This window comes from Schistocerca americana, chromosome 2 (genome assembly GCF_021461395.2).
Source record: "Schistocerca americana isolate TAMUIC-IGC-003095 chromosome 2, iqSchAmer2.1, whole genome shotgun sequence".
Taxonomy (NCBI): Eukaryota; Metazoa; Arthropoda; class Insecta; order Orthoptera; family Acrididae; genus Schistocerca; species Schistocerca americana.
In genome coordinates this window covers 351,390,168-351,407,606 of record NC_060120.1, presented here as the reverse complement: position 1 = coordinate 351,407,606, position 17,439 = coordinate 351,390,168, and the positions used below count along the sequence as shown (strand labels likewise).

General features: G+C 37.7%; 2 protein-coding genes across 2 annotated transcripts in view; both read right to left on the bottom strand.

Moving 5' to 3' along the window:
- LOC124594006 (ATP-binding cassette sub-family C member 3-like) overlaps positions 1–5,288 on the bottom strand; it is a 71,695-nt gene extending 66,407 nt beyond the window's left edge. Inside the window, exon 1 of the mRNA XM_047132358.1 lies at positions 5,274–5,288. Coding sequence (XP_046988314.1) covers positions 5,274–5,288 — 15 coding nt within the window. The remainder of the gene's footprint in view (positions 1–5,273) is intronic.
- A 2,872-nt stretch (positions 5,289–8,160) lies between these two features.
- LOC124590915 (ATP-binding cassette sub-family C member 4-like) overlaps positions 8,161–17,439 on the bottom strand; it is a 386,521-nt gene continuing 377,242 nt past the window's right edge. Inside the window, exons 25-27 of the mRNA XM_047131684.1 lie at positions 10,282–10,411; positions 8,569–8,679; positions 8,161–8,480 (exon numbers count right to left, since the gene is read on the bottom strand). Of these exons, the coding sequence (XP_046987640.1) occupies positions 8,418–8,480; positions 8,569–8,679; positions 10,282–10,411 (304 nt within the window). The 3' untranslated portion in view covers positions 8,161–8,417. The remainder of the gene's footprint in view (positions 8,481–8,568; positions 8,680–10,281; positions 10,412–17,439) is intronic.

Sequence of the window (17,439 nt, the reverse complement as noted above, 5' to 3'; positions counted from 1 at the left end):
AGAGGAAGGAAGGAGAAGATTGAGGACATTCTTGAGCAAGAATTGAGGTAGACCTACCTCTTTCTGGTACGAGACATCTGTTTCTTGTTTCAGGCTACTAGATGGAGCCACCCTTATACCAAGTGAGCAACACAATGGAAGCGTAAAATGTATGTTTTTTGTTTGTTACAGATTTATGTTTCTCATCAATGAAACAAGAAAAAAGAAGAGAATTGCTTCATAATTCGAAGTAATGTGACTTTGCTGCAAGACTGCTGAGGCACATTAAGCATTCAAGAGGCTTGTTACATACTAGCACAGGTAACAGCAACATTCAATTTGCTTTGAAACATATCTGCTATTTGCATAGACTCGTTTCATAGGCTGGTGACATGTCACATCACTGCTTTTTCCAAAGAGCAGTTATACAGGTTGCCAACTCTCTGCCCACCTAGACAATGTGCATGTACCCTATCTGGTATGGTCTAGGCACTTTGTCCAGTGTGACCCAGTCAGGTGAGTTGTCATGGATGTCCAATTTATTGATAGCATGGTAAGGCAGAAGCATCCACCTAGGGACAAATTTAAAAATATCTGCTGGACCGAGACTCAAACTCAGGACCTTTGCCTTTTGCGGACAAATGCTCTACCATCTGAGCTACCAAAGCACAACTCACGACCCGCCCCCACAGCCTCAATTCTGCTAGTACCTCGTCTCCTACCTTCCAAACTTCACAGAAGCTCCCCTGCGAACCTTGCAGAACTAGCACTCCTCAAAGAAAGGATATACCGGGGACATGGATTACCCCCAGCCTGGTGATGTTTCCATTTTACATATTATTTCAGCTCTTTTGTATTTGTGTCATCATTTGCTGGTGAATACAGTTTCGCTGGCAGCTTTATTCTCAAATTAATTTTCCAAACTAGCGAGTCAAGAATCACTGTATTTCAAAATGTAATGCTTTTGGTGGCGTAATCTTAGATTTTAGTGCTAGTTCATATCTCACAGATGGCATATACAGATGCTGTGCACTAGTGTTTCCCTGTAAGACAAACTTGTTTACACTAGGGATATGCTAGTTTTGCAGGTACCCTTTGCTAATATTAGCTAATCTGTTTCCTTCTGAAATCTGAAGACATATTTTGCACTGTGCTTGTGAAAGGTCAATCATTACCTTAATATAAAATTAAAAGTTTAAGATTCCTTTATGTATATTTTTCTTCTAAGTTATTTAATTTTTGGCTGTGTATTTTAAGTAAGACTGCTCAACGCATGGGCTTGACTGAAAAATGGCTATAAATTAGTTAAGATATTTCGTAAGTTTTGTTGTACATTCTGGTTAAAGTATCAACAGTCAGCAATCAGTCAGCAAGTCCTTGCCAAGACTAACTACCCTCCAGAATTCTTCTGATTATTTATATGCATAATCCAGACAGGATAAGTGTTTAACTTACATGTTTGGAAACTTGGTGAACAATGCAGGCAAGATATGTTTTGCTGAAGATCACAGCAAATCAATATTAAAAGAATGACAGTGAGGAAATAGGCACATAAAATGAAAATATGAGGAAGGAAAACATATGCATATATGTAACATTGATCTCAAGTTTCTAAGAGAATGCTCATGAAATACTTAGAAGTGATAGTGAAGTATAGTATGATTTAAATAATATAACATTGATGGGTACAATGTCTGTATTTTTTGTAATGTCTCAATCTTCACAACACAATATCCTTCAAACATGCATGCATATCTCAAGGAAGAGTCGGAGTCATGGCCAATTATAGCTGTGATAAACATTACAAAATCGTTTCACATTCTGCAACTATACGGTGACATCAGGTGTTGAAGTCTGGTTCGGCCCTGGAGGTGTGCTAGGATAGCCAAAGTTGTTAAGACAACCACTAGCGATAAGTGGGAAATCTGGGTTCGAGTACTGGTCTCACATAATTGTTCATGTGTCACAAACAGCTTATGTCAATGCACAGCTGCAAAATACAAAAATATTTAGTAAATAATATAACACTGTACCAGTTATGTTTTTCACGTGTAGTATGATGCGTTTCCGAAACTTATTCCCATTTTGAAGTTCAGCTATTTACATTGTTATTTTAAGTGATGCCTGTGTGCATGTGCCATTCTGCATTCTCTTTACTACACCAATATTAAAGGTTGCACTTTAAAATGGAAATAAAGTCTTCAAATGGGTCGTGCTATGCATGGAAAAAGGTAACTAAAGCAGTGTTTTATTATTTAAATCATTAATGTCACAGTTGCTGGCTTTCAAAAAGTGTGGTACATAAAATAACAGATACAATAGTTACATAAAAACAGCAAGACACCTATCAAATTGATCCTATGAAGACTGTGCCAGAATGAACAAGAACCACATCTAAGGAGGACTGCCCAAAACATTAAGAGAGAACAGTGCATCAGTCGGTTTGAAACTAAATGTCAAAGTACAGACATAGAAATGGAGCAATAGATAATACTGTAGGTCTTCTGTACAAGGAGTGTGGAAAATCCTGAAGGAAATTATGGGAGAACTGTTGAATTCAGATGCGTCTGCCTGTCTAAATTTGGATATGTCTTCTTAATTTTGCGATTTATGAAAAACATACTCTGTATCACACTTGAATATTTGTGTTTCTGTAATTTAAAATGTTGTTCACAATTGTATCTTTTTATTCTCACCAGATACGAGGAATTTTCTTGAATTTAATATGGTGAGGACAGTTTTTTATGATTATGGACTGAACATATTTGAAAAAATTTCTGCACCTCCTGGATTAGTCTTGTGAAAATCGATTGTGTCACAGTCAGTTAAGACTAGTGTAGTTGTTCATCTCAGTTTAGTGGCAGTAATCTCTAGTAACATGCAATTGTGATATGGATGAAATGGGAATATCAACAAAACAGGCTTCTGTATGTATCTTATGTATACAGTTAGCTTAATACAAAAAGTTGCCTACTTCCACTTTTCAACAATTGTAATCCGTTTATCAAATATGTGTTACAACTGCTTAAACAATTATGAAACTATGAGTATTTTTGATGATTGGATGAGGTACAAATAACAGCTAAATATTTCTTATGCAAGGGGTTTAATTTAAATAGTTTTGCCAAACAATTAATTGATAAAATTTCATAGATCAGCTTTTTATAAAAACAGTTAAGTGCTACATTTTGCACAAAATTTATCCAAAGAGATTTGAATACTTTTGTCACACAATTAACTGACAAAATTTTGTACATCATTTTTTGATACAGTCAGGTGCTACTTTTTACACAAAATTTACCCACATATTTGGTTTAAACTATTTGTCACTCAATTAACTGATAAAATTAAGTAAATCAGTTTCTTGCACAAACAATACAAATACTACTTTTTGAACAAATCTTGACAAAAGAGATTCAATTTAAAAAGTTTTGACACACAATTAATTGATAAAATTTAATACATTGATCTCTTGTGTAAACCATCAAATACAACTTTTTACTCAAAATTCCACAACTTTTTACTCAAAATTCCACCTGCTGGTACCATTGTCATCACTGTACGTGTATCTAATTTCACTTTCTCTTCACATCTTGTGTTTTTCTATTATGACTATGTCATCACATTTTATGTTTTCTCTAATCTATATTATAGCAATTCACTTATGAATGAAGTATTACTTATCTTTGGTATATAAAATGTGAGATCGTGTAGAGAATATAGTATACATTAGCCTCTGAATGTTAATTACTACACCATTGTACCTGGAGATTTTATCATGAAACATTTGGCTCCAAGGAAACCATTCAGTACATGCAGAACCTGGTACATCTGGAACATATTTATTTATTTATTTATTTATTCTTTGCCCATGGACTCCAGCTGAAAATCCAGCTGAGAGTATTGGGTGTGTCACACAACAGCCTTTTAACATCAAACTTGATTTCAATATATATATAAATGAAACAAATGATTAAACAGAAATAGTCCATAATCATACAAAGGTTTTACATATTTCACATTATACGAACACACAAATCAAAAAAACATACAGAAATGATAATTTTTACAAGTACATTTCAGTAATGATATATTTAAACACCATCTTAGTATTCACTCAAACTGTATACACATTTCTCTGTGAGATATAGTTTCAAATGATTTTTAAAACATTTTAGATCTGTTTCTTTTTTAATGATTTTGGGGAGTTTATTAAAAAACCTTTTGCCTGCTTCTTCTGGGGCAGTCATAGACAGTTTTAGATTTCTGTTTATCATGTAGTAATTTTCATTTCCTCTTGTACCGTGTTTGTGTACATCTTTATTCAGGAGGTGTTTATCACTTGACCTTACCACCATTATGCTTTGGTATATATACAGTGAATATACTGTCATAATATTATAGTGTACAAAAGCTTGCCTGCAGGTCTGTCTTGGTGGTATTTTTGCAATGCATCTCACTGCCCTTCTCTGAATTGTGAATATTCTTTTTAGGTAGCCAGCTTGTGCATTTCCCCAAATATGAACTGAATAAGACAAATGTGGGAAGACAAGTCCATAATACATTGATCTGAGGACTTTATCTTCCACAGTCTTAGCTGTTTTATGCATGATGAAGATCTGTTTGTTTATCTTTTTACACAGTGCATCTATGTGCTCCCCCCCATGCCAAATGTTTGTCTATTATAGTTCCTAGAAAATTTGTGCTGGTTACTTCTTTAATAGACTTTCCATTTATATTAACATTTATATTATAATTTTCACTATGCTTGGTCTGAAATACTACATTCATTGTTTTAGACTGATTCATAAACAGGTTGTTTTGTGTTAAATATTTATTTGCATTTTCAATAGTCAGGAGTGCTTCCCTCTCAAGCTCCTCCTTTGTGTCAGCTGTGCAAATGATTGTTGTGTCATCAGCATACATTATAAGTTTGTGATTTATATAGCTAGGGAAGTCATTTATGTAGAGTATAAATAGTATTGGCCCAAGCACAGATCCTTGCGGCACACCGTATTTAACTGTTTGTAATTCTGATATGTAGTTTGTTATATTTCCCCCACTAGTATGTCTGATTTCTGTGCATTGTTTCCTATTTGTAATGTATGATTTAAGTATGTCATAGCATTTTCCTCTAATTCCATACTGATATAATTTCATCATTAATTTTGAGTGGTTCACACAATCAAATGCCTTAGATAGGTCCATAAAAATCCCACAAGTCTTTTGTTGCCTGTCAAGTAAATTAAGAATGTGCTCAATTATATCTGTTGATGCTGTTTTTGTTGACTTACCTTCTCTGAAACCATGTTGTGATGAATGCAGTATACTGAACTTTGTTATAAAACTTACAATTCTATTCTTTATTACCATTTGATAGATTTTAGCAAATGTTGAGATCAATGATATTGGCCTCTAATTTCCTAATTCATCCCTGTTCCCTTTCTTAAATATTGGCTTCACTTTACTTACTTTCAGTGAATCTGGAAATATACCTTCTTCTATCGCAGCATTCAGCATGTGTGTCAATGGTTTTAATATACATTCTCTGCATTCCTTTATGAGATGTGATGTAACACCATCCTAGCCAGAAGAGTGTTTAATTTTAAGTTGTTTTATTAGGTTTGACACTTCTGCATCTGTTGTAGGTATGAAAACCATAGTATGATTTGTATGTGGGGGGTTTAACAATTTACTTACTGCATTTGTTTTATTTTGACTTATTAATTCGTCTGCTACAGTAATATAATATCTGTTAAAAGTATTGGCTATTTCTAGAGGGTTTGCGTTGCTTTTCCCACTCATCAGTGGGCAGATGTCCTCTGCCCGATTTGTTACTTTTCCTCTCTCTCCATTAATGAACGACCATAAACCTTTTGAGTATTTCTTTCCCTTATCTATAGACATCCTGATGAATGATGCTTTAGTTTCTCTGATAAAACTACAGTACTCTTTCTTTTTTATTTTATACAGTGTGTTGTAGGCCTCATTATTTTTTTGTTTGGAGAGGTCATAATACACTCTCAGATTATTTATGGCATGGATTACTTCTCCAGTCACCCAGCTTTTCTTTTTTTGTTGCTGTTTGACAAGCCTTTTACTAACAGGACATGTAACATCATAATGATAATTGAATAAAGAATAAAACTGGTTCCATTTGGTGTTTGCATCTTTAGCTGCATTTATTGTTTCCCAGTTTTCTGCCTCTAACATCTTTTTTAGCAGATTTATGTTATGTGGGTAGTTCTGTCTTCTCATCTCCCATATCTTCTGCACTGAATCACTAGTCTTTATATTTATGTCTATCATGATTGCAAAATGGTCTGCTAATGTGGAGTTTATTACCTGTGTGTCACAATAGCATGTAGGAATATTTGTTATTACATGATCAATAATAGTTTCACTATGCTTTGTTACTCTGGTTGGTTTATCTATTTTTTATTTTTAGATTGTATATGCACAATAAGTCCAGTAGGGTCTTAGTATTGTCTGTATTTTTACTCGTGTCTATGTTCAGATCTCCTATAATGATCAAATAAGCATATGTTTTTGAGAGGTGTTGGATTATATCTTCCAGCTGTTCAAAGAAGGTTTTAATTATACCATTTGGTGATCGATACAAACCTAATACACAACATAAATTCCCAGCAATTTTAGTTTCCAGTGCTGTAGCTTCAAAGCTCAATTCTATAGCATATTTTGTTATATTTACGGCTTTAGTTGATTTATAGTTAGAAAAAATGGCAACCCCACCATCTTTATAGGAAGTTCTGCAAAAACTGGCTACTTTCACATAATTCTTCAAGTTGTAAATTCCTATGTGATTTTCTTTTAGCCCATGTTCTGTAACTACTAGAATGTTTGGCCTATACTCCTGTAATATTACCTCTAGTTCCTCTGTTTTATTGTTTATGTATTGAACATTTTGGTGAAGTATTCTAACAGTTGGCTTTAAATGTAATAGTTCCCCTTCCTGTCATATACTAAGCACTTCACTTTCTCCCTTTGCTTCTGGTACTATGCAGTGATTTTTTTCGGTTTGTGTCATTAAACCTGGATCGTATCTTTGTCCGGTGTTTATATTCCTCTCACTATTGTCACACTGGAATTTAAGATGGACAGTTTTACTTACATCTTTTTCCATGTTCTCTTTCTGCTTACTCGGTACCATAAAAAGTTCTCACTTAGTGTAGCAGGTCTCCTAGTTCTCAGGCATCTGTCTTGATTGGAAGCTGCTTCTGCTGTTGATCTCCCAGGCCTCAGGCACCTCTTCTGTGTGGTTGCTGTTGCTGGTGGCTCCTGTGCTCCCCGACTTGGTGACTGCCCTTCTTTGTTAGCTGCTGCGGCTAATGACCTTTGTATGTTTTCCTCACATGCATTTTCATTGCCTTGAGGTAGTATTATGGGGTCTGCTGTTCTGGATGCTGTTGCTGATGACGACAGCTCTGCTGATGATTGTGGTGATTCTGCTGCTATTGGTTTATCTGACACTGCTGGTGAGAATATCTGAGCCTTTGCTGCTGCTACTGGTGTTTGTTGTAGCTCTACTGCAGATAATGATGGTTCCACTGTTACAGACAACTCTTGTTTTGGCGGAATTGGGATTGGAGACACTTCCATTACAGATGACTCATTAATAAATTTAAGTATTTCGGCACTAATAATCTTTTTCCCTTTTATGTTCATGTGGAGACCATGTCTTGTGAAGTGCTGTCTTTGAACACTGTTTATCTCCACGAAAGTCGTATTCTGGAAACCTCTACATATTTTCTCAAATAGCCTGTTTGCTGTAACAATCTCGATGTTTACGCACGAGTTTTCCATCAGATCGTGCCTCCTGGGGATACTAACAATGTAGAAATGCACTCGAGGCATCCTTTTGATTGTTTCCTTTAGGATTCTCGTTGCACGCCAAGTTTCATTACAGTAAACATCATTTGCGCCTCCTATTATGATGCAGCTGTTACCCGTCGTTAATATGTTGTCACTGTTTTTCAGAATTTCGCGTAATGGCGCGCCTGGTTTGATGATGCCTGTTACATTAAGGTCTGGGTGATTTCTTCTCATAATTTCCGTAACTCCTCTCCCATGACTATCTGCAAAAATATATGTCTGTTGCTTGTATCCTTGTTTATGCATAACGTGGTTGTTTACTTTTTTTTCCTTACGAATATTTACATGTTTTATTTGTCAAACAATATTTTGAATTTATTCATATCAAATCCACACTGAAAATTACATTGGTGCTACTAGCTGCTTATTGAAATAACACATCTGTCATTTATACAATCTGCTGTAGCATCTTTGATGACCTTAGTAGTAGCAATTCTTTCTAAGATCTCCAAAAGTATCTGAGTCCACTGGCTTTGATCCACTCTTTAACAGCTGCTCTTAATCATGGTACAGTAATTAAGGCACACTCTTGCTTCAATGGTAATTCACAACTTTGTTGTTTGCCCTTCCACGAGACCTTCTTGCAGTCCATGTAATTCACTGTAGCTCTGTAAAACAAAGGAAATACATTTACTTGTCTGGGTTCCAAGAATATTAAGAGTAATTAGAATGAACAATCCCTTTTAAAAGACTTACCTGCTTTGCGACATTTCTTAACTGTTCAGCCATGGCATTTCCTGTTTCTTGTACAAGTTTTGACAGGAAGCCAGTTGGATTTCTCAAAAGTATATGTGGATGGTCATATTCCTGGAAGAGATATTTGATTTGTACAATGTTTTATACTCTATGACTCATTTTCTAAGAAAGTCTCTGAAAATATGTAAAAGCATACAAATACTGTAGATTATTGAGCAAAAATTGGGAAGACACATGTTGAAATTAATAAGCAAGATGTAACTAAACATTAGTGTGCTCAAAGCCATCATTATTTACTGCTCGATTTGTTTATTTAACCTGGTCATATTAAAACCCATAATGGAAGCAATATTAAGGTGGTGACAAATGTAACCAGGTCATAATTGGCAGATGTGCAGATGGCATCAGAAAACATGCAGGAGTAACACAACTGTGCAGTGGATGGCATATAGCTGATGATGAAGATTATATTGGTGGGAAATGTCTTTTTGGTTAGCCATTACATAATTGCTCACACGCAAGTTGCTGTGGCTGACATTACGTTATGACACCTACATTAGGCATTATATAAAAGTGAGCAGAGTGAGGCAACATTTATAAGATTGAAAGATCATATTTTAAAAATGCAACTACCCAGTTTCTGACAGTAAAAAAGATCTAAAATTTTGTTCTTATAGTAATGTCGTATCAAATCCAAAAAATGTAATTCTTCCAGGTGAATGCAACACATGGTCCACTAACTGAGTTGAAAAAGTTGCAAGGTGGAAACAGCTGTATGTGTATGAAGCAACTATGATGGCATCCACATTAGGTAATTTAAGGAAACCCATTTATGTGGGAATTACTTCTCAGGACTGCAGGATGTAGGTTTGGAAACCACCTTCTCTTGAGCTCCCTGTTCCACCTCTTCTATGTGGTAATAAACAGCCAGGTAATATTACATGCTTTCTACATGTAATAATGTCATATTCTATAGTCAGAGAAAATTTTCTCTCTTTCTTAGATTCTGCTCCATGAACAACTCATGGGTAACATAAATTTGTGTGCAGTCTTGCAGGGCATAAAGATACCTCAACCTCTAAAATTCATTTGTGTGATTCACTTGCTTCTGATATTCAACCCGCCAGGATAGCCGAGGCTGCTAAGGTGCTACTTCCTGGACTCGGGTAGGTGCGCCAGCCCCAGATCGAATCCACCCGGTGGATTAACGATGAGGGCCAGTGTGCCAGCCTGCCTGGATGTGGTTTCTCACATCTCACTAGGTGAATACTGGGCTGGTCCCCATGTCCCGCCTCAGTTACATGGCTCACACACATTTGAAAACATTTGCACTATTTCATGGCTTACACTAGCCGCAGACAGCTCGGGTATACTACTTCTGCCCCGGGGAGGTACAGGGTGGCGACAGAAAGGGCTTCCAGCCACCCTCCGATGCTATCATCACCAATTCCATAGTGACAAGGCTGACCCCACTTTGTAGTGGGGCAAAGGCCCAAAGCAAATGATGACTTGCTTCCGATATTCAAATTAAGGAGCATTCTTGAAGATGATATATTTAACACAACATACGTTTTTACTTGGCAGGTTTTGAAAATAAGTACATACTGAAGGAACTTAGGAGACACTACTTTTATTAAACGAATTTATGAGACCATAATTTTTGAGATACTTATTAATCACAAGAACTTGCTGAATGAACATAGTGCAACTTACAACCATCGTTCCAGCATCCATTACGAGAACTTTATCTGAATCCATAATCGTGTTAAGTCTGTGAGCTATGGTCAGGACCGTGCAGTGTTTAAATTTTCTGCGAATTGTGGCCTGAATGAGAGCATCTGTCCTGAAATATAAAACAAATTTGACTTGAGCTACATTGTGAAATTGATGAAGCATCTGATTAAACATCTGAGTGGACATAAATCTAACATCAAATTGTATTCTTACTTCTATGGTAGAAACTAGGTCATATTAGTGTACAAAAACCCTGATTTAGTTAGTTTCCTGTAAAGAAGTATTATTTATATGTTTTGGTACCATTTTGAGTAGTTTTTATCGTTTTCCTCCAAAAACAGTGATAATTCAACAACTTAACACTGGATAAAATTTTACATTACACTTTACAGATCTCCTCCAATACTTATTTACACACCTGCTAGTATGACATTTTGTTGTTTACTTAAGAGGACCAGTAATTTTAACTTATACAATGCAGCCAGAACCTTTGGTGTGACACATATTCGTCTCGTATTTCAAACTCTAAAATCAGAGATGGGCTGGATGTATTTCTGAGGTTCTGTATAAAGATTCCTATAGCTATTTTTTGTTACACGATTCATTATAGACACTACCTGACAAAAAATATGCAACACCTACAAGACATACTCGGATGTCAGTGTAACTTCGTTCACATACACAGCATCGGCGATGTGTAAGTCATAAGAAATAAAAGGATACATTGTCCACTGCAGGCTGTATTGTGCTTCATTAAAATCATGCTGTTAGTTAATTCTGGTAGTGAACCATTATCAAGCACATTTGTTATGCCATGTATTACATCACTGCATGCTTAGACACAAGACAGGGCACAACGTCATACTCATAAATGCGCTGACACTGCCAAGTTCTTCATAAATCTGACTCCATTCTGTAATCACTGCAGTAATGTCACATACTCTCTCAACCCATGAAATTTTACTTTGTTTCCTCCTCCCTGAAACTGTCTATAATTTAGTGAAATATCACGATTTAGTAGTAGCAGAATCCAAATGCAAACCAGTACACTAAGATGCTCACTAAACTGCAGTTTGTTCCACAAATAATGTAAATAAGTTTAATATACACTATGCGATCAAAAGTATCCAGAAACCCTCAAAAACATATGTTTTTCATACTAGGTGCATTGTGCTGCCATCTACCGCCAGGTACTCCATATCAGCGACCTCAGTAGTCTTTAGACTTTGTGAGAGAGCAGAATGGGGTGCTCCGCACAACTCAAGGACTTGGAACATGGTTAAGTGATTGGGTGTCATATGTCAGTACCAAGATTTCCACACTCCTAAACATCCCTAGGTCCACTATTCCCAATGCAATAGTGAAGTGGAAATATGTAGGGACACGTACAGCACAAAAGCAAACAGGCCGACCTCATCTGTTGACTGACAGAGACCACCGACAGTTGAAGGGGGTTGTAATGTGTAATAGGCAGACTTCTGTCCAGACCATCACACAGGAATTCCAAACTGCATCAGGATCTGCTGCAAGTATGATGGTTAGGTGGGAGGTGAGAAAACTTGGATTTCATGGTCAAGCGGCTGCTCATAAGCCACACATCGCGCCGGTAAATGCCAAACGATGCCTCACTTGGTGTATAGAGCATAAACATGGGATGATTGAACAGTGGAAAAATATTGTGTGGAGTGATGAATCACAGTACACAATGTGACGATCCGATGGTAGGGTGTGGGTATGGCGAATGCTGGTAAATGTCATCTGCCAGTGTGTGTAGTGCCAACAGTAAAATTCATTGGCGGTGGTGTTATGGTGTGGTCATGTTTTTCGTGGAGAGGGCTTACACCCCTTTGTTGTTTTGTGAGGCACTATCACAGCGCAGGCCTACATTGATGTTTTAAGCACTTTCTTGCTTCCACTGTTGAAGAGAAATTTGGGGATGGCAACTGCTCATAATGCATGGCCTGCGGCGGAGTGGTTACATGACAATAACATCTCTATAATGGAGTGGGCTGCACATAGTACTGACATGAATCCTATAGAACACCTTTGGGATGCTTTGGAATGCCGACTTCATGCCAGGCCTGACTGACCAACATTGATACCTCTCCTGAGTGCAGCAATCCGTGAAGAATGGGCTGCCATTCCCCAAGAAACCTTCCAGCACCTGACTGCAGATGTGCCTACGAGAGTGGAAGCTGTCATCGAGGCTAAGGGTGGGCAAACACCGTACTGAATTCCAGCATTGCCGATGGAGAGCACCATGAAATTGTAAGTTATTTTCAGCCACATGTCCAAATAGTTTTGATCACATAGTGTAGATTGAATCCTGGGGCAGACCTCTGAGCACACCTGCAGTGGTTCTCATGCAGGAGCCTGAGATATATGTGTCACAGTGTTGTTGGATTTAGTGATTTTTAGAGACAAAAGGAGTTACTGTGTGCTAGCTATAAATACAGAAGATCATGACTTGGGTAATTTTGAACCGTGTTTGGAAATATATGTCATGCACCTGAATGGCACTAGAACAGATAAGCACAACACGCATGGTGGCATATTTCATCCTGTAATTTATATAGATGGAGATGCTGGCTGACAAGGTTGTAGATGTATAATTTGCTTTGTGAAAAATAAAACACTTGGTACAGTTCTATAAAGCAAAGTCCTTCTTTTTTCTCTCCAAAAGTTGTTTTCCACTTACTAAATGCAGAGGCTATTTGAAAGTAAGGAATGATCGGTTACAAAATGGAAACCACAGTGGACATGAAAACTGTTTTATCAGCAACAGTTAGCCACATCTTCCAACTACTACGCTACATAGTTGCCGCTCCGACTTAGATAACTGTCATAGCGTTGTACCAACTTTCTGATACCGTCATCATAGAAGGCAGCCTCCGATGCTTTCGATCATTTTCTATGCTAGGCTGCAGCTTACTGTCTGTGCAAAAATGTTGGCTTCATAGCTAGTGAATCATCTGAACAGAGATGAAAATTAGAGATAGCCAAGTCCGGGCTGTATGGGGTGATCAAAAACTTCCCATCGAAAATGCTGCAGGGCCATTCTCATTGCCTCTGTTGTGAAGAAGGCAATGCATGATAGTTATATAGATTGGGGCTGCATAAAATTGGGTGAAATTTCCCAGCAGGCACCCATACTATTTTCTAGGCATCTTTATTTGCTCGCTGTGTGCTCAGAACTGAGACAAGTGATGTGACACTACTAACATACTAGAGACACTGGTCAACACATCTGTGCAAACCTTCATCAGATTTTGCCTGTGGTTTCCATTTTGCGACTGAACTTTCCCCTCCTCCCGAACAGCCCTCATACATTGACCTCTTATGTTAAGACTCATTAGAAATTAGTAACCACCGCTAGTAGGGACTACACACATCACAGATGTATTAATTAATCACAGGGATGTGCTTAAGCCTCTTCTGGAACATTTCTTGCTGTAGAGGAACAGTTTATGTATCAATAGAGACTCTGAGTCGCAATCTGATTCTTCAAGACAGTGTATAAGCTGTAGCAGTGAACGCTTTACTTAGGATAGCTTACAACCTGACCAAAAACTTGTGTCGGGGCTTTTGATCAAGTGGTCAGCACTTCTGCACTGAGTATCAGAAGTGCTGAGAGATGACTGATCGTTAACTGTACAATTTCCATGAAATATGAGCAAGTCTCGGCTCACGGTACCACAGTAACTGCCAAACATACAGTGTACATCTCCAAGGCATCAGCAGAATCATATAGACTGTCAAATGTCCGTACGGCCGTACTCTGAAATGAAGATAAGCAACATAACTGTAACTGACAATGATGAATCTCGTGTGGACTACTGTTGTCACTCTTAGCTAGCCTACTGCATTTTCATCAACATATATCTTGTACTGCATCTTACAAAACAAAATCCAACCACATGATTCACAGCAGGCCCACATTTCTTTTGGATTACGGCAAAGAACGCTTTTCCTTTCCTTCAGTTTGTTACATATTGAGATCCACACAAGCCTGAATTCTGGTCCCTCAAGTCGCCCATTAATGTCCCTCACCAGTAAATACTGATGAAATTTGTACTTTTATTGAAATATGCCACCATGCGATACAGCTTATTCCGTGCAACAACCTGTAGAAGATACAATATTTTTATTTTAGAATAGGATCTACCTTGAGTATAATATGCCTTTGAGCCATGCCGGCTCACACTGATTAGTCGATTGTTAGATTACGGCAGCAGGGCACATTCTTTGGTTGTTCTCCATGTGAGCAGTTCTGACTGGCACAAAGACTGACAGTTGGAACTTGCAGGCCAAATTGGAAGGAGCTCTTGCAGGGTGTGAGGCCGCTTTACCTTGACTGTCTCGAGGCGATAGTAAATGTTTGTATTGTTCTCGGGTCTCCAGCTGGGTGCAGTCATTTTCAAACCACGATATTCAACAGCGTTCCTTGCCGTCATCTTTAGGTGATACCTCCTTGCCATCATCTTCAGGTGATACCTGCTGGTATCACCTGAAGATAACGGCAAGGAACACTGTCGAAATATTGTGGTTTGAAAATGACTGCACCCGGCTGGAGACCTGAGAACAGTACAAAGAGTTAATTCACCGTGAAAGCCTACGATCACGCGATAGTAAATGGCTTTTGCAGAGCACAGACTACATTCTGTGGAGATGGTGTTTTTGGTTGGCTGTGGTAATGAAAGGACTCTGGAAATGTGCTTGTGCCAAGCGAGTGGAGATTTGACTGCCACTTCATTACCAGTTCATCAAATATTTTTGGTGAGATTCCTTCTGTGGCTTCTGTGCCTTGTTTTAAAGTTGTAGTGCTGTGACCAGTTTCTCCTTTCCAGAAGGTCTGCTGTGCTTGTTGTTTATGGGGTTTCACTCTGAAAGAACTGAAGTGTACCTTAATGGAAGCAACTCTGTTCATGAAATGCATTTAAGTTGCATGGTCTGTGTTCAGAGCTAGTCGAGTTATGGTAATCATAAATGCCTGTTTAAATTGTTTGTATTTTGAGTGGCTTACCATAGACCATGTTGAGGGCTGAGCTGTGTGCTGTTCTTCCTTTTAAATACAGTGATGTCTAATTTAATCAGAGTGCCTTTTCATTGTAATCATTTAAACATTTGTAAAACGTTTTAGTGCGGTAAATCTAATTTAATCAGATTGCCTTACACTTCATTTTAATTACGTATTTGTAAAACATTTTGGTGGGGTTGATAGTTGACCCACCTCGAGATTTTTTGTGGTAAATTCTCCTAATATAAGAATGTACTTTTCCATTGTAGGTGTCACAAGCAGCCTCGTAAACCTTGTTTGACAGCTGTGGTTTGGTAGCTTAGCTATTTTAAACAGCTAAGTTTACGTTAGTAAGTGCTACACAATTCATTACTTATGGGTAGTTTCTTACTGGAAAACATGTTAGAAGTCAGTGACTTTTCTTCCATTTCAAAATAGTGTGTAATGCCTGTTCCTGCTGCATAATTAGGACAAGTAACTGTTTTACAATTAATTGTGGAGGCATGTAAGCCTTATTGGTTTTTTTTCATTCCTGTAATCAGAGTGCTACTCAGTTAAGTGCTTTCTTGCTTATCACCATATTTGCTGATTGTATAGATGTTTGTTTTTTATTTATTTATGTTTGGCTCTTAAATGATAATAAAATGAAATATATGCCACCGTTTGTAAAGCAGTGCACTGTTACTAGTTTTCTAAGGTTAGTGCTTAGCCTCTTGTAGTTCATGTTTTACAGAACCTGCCCCATCCACCAGCACACCTGTGGGTGACAAGTTCCACCATCCATGCTGCTGTCATGTTACCCTGCCTGCCTCAGGACTGAACTGTATCTTATAACTTCTCCTGGTTCTGTACTCATGTCAATAACAGGCGTGTTGCTATTGTTGTTACCAAATTTAGAGCAAACATTTAAGATATTATATTTAAAATTCCATTTAAAAATGTTAAGCTTTTGCTCATTAATATGCAGCTTGGCTGACTTCAAATAGCTGTTAATGTTTGACAAATTGCTTAGTTTATTAACTGTTTAAAAGATTTTTAGCTGACATCAACTGTTATTCTCATTTTATCCTTAATATTCGACAAGTTTTTTGATTTCTTACTTGTTTTCAAAAGCTGTTTTACTGATTGTTGATTTTTATTTAAATAACACTCGATCCACCACCCCACCCTGTGCGTGGGTGGTGGGAGGCAACTTTGTAGTCTTTACCATTTTTCATTGCAGACTACGATTCTATGGCAAAATCTACATCTTTTTTGTCTGAAGTATTTTCTTACTTTCACCACAGATGGTACAGTAATTGGAGGAATAGAAATGGTTACACAATCGTAATTTACTACATGCTAATCAATGGCCCTCGAATATCCAGTGGTACATGGGACTCCACCTCCATGCTGCAGGGGTAGGACAGGCCAGTATTTCATAACTTCTAATTGGAAACATCTTTCATAACATTATATTCCTCCCCAAATCGAACAGGACACTACTCGATGTGCCACTATGGCCATGTACGCAAGTTACGACCTTTAATAATAGGCAGTACACTGCAACCAGAGTTCACATATGACGCAGATGTAGAACAGATGGTGGATATAAACATTACAATACTAGCACAGTGTTTATTGGATAAGTGCCCGTATGTCCTTAGACAGTATTGTCACAATACTGTATTGTCCTAAGCATCATTGATACCACGTGTCAATCCATGGAGAACTTCCTGACACCAATTTTCATAATCAGGTAGCACTGTGTGAGTGGGCATGTCAACAAATGCAAACAACCCCCACGTTCTCTGCCAAGGTACTATTTTGTGATGAGTCTACTTTTACAAACCATTGTGGCATTAATCAGCATAATGTGCATTACTGGAGTGTACAATCCCTACTGGTTATGGCAAGTTGACAATCAACTTTCTTGGTTGGTTAACCTATGGTGTGGCATCATGGGGAGCAAATTCACTGGTCCTTATTTTGTCAATGGCACATTGAATGGAAACAAATATTGAACGCTTTTGGGACAGGAGCTACCAGTACTACTGAAGGATGTTGCCCTGCATGTTTGACAGCCTATGTGCTTTTAGCATGACGACTGTCCAGTGCATTATGTAACTGAATCACAGGGT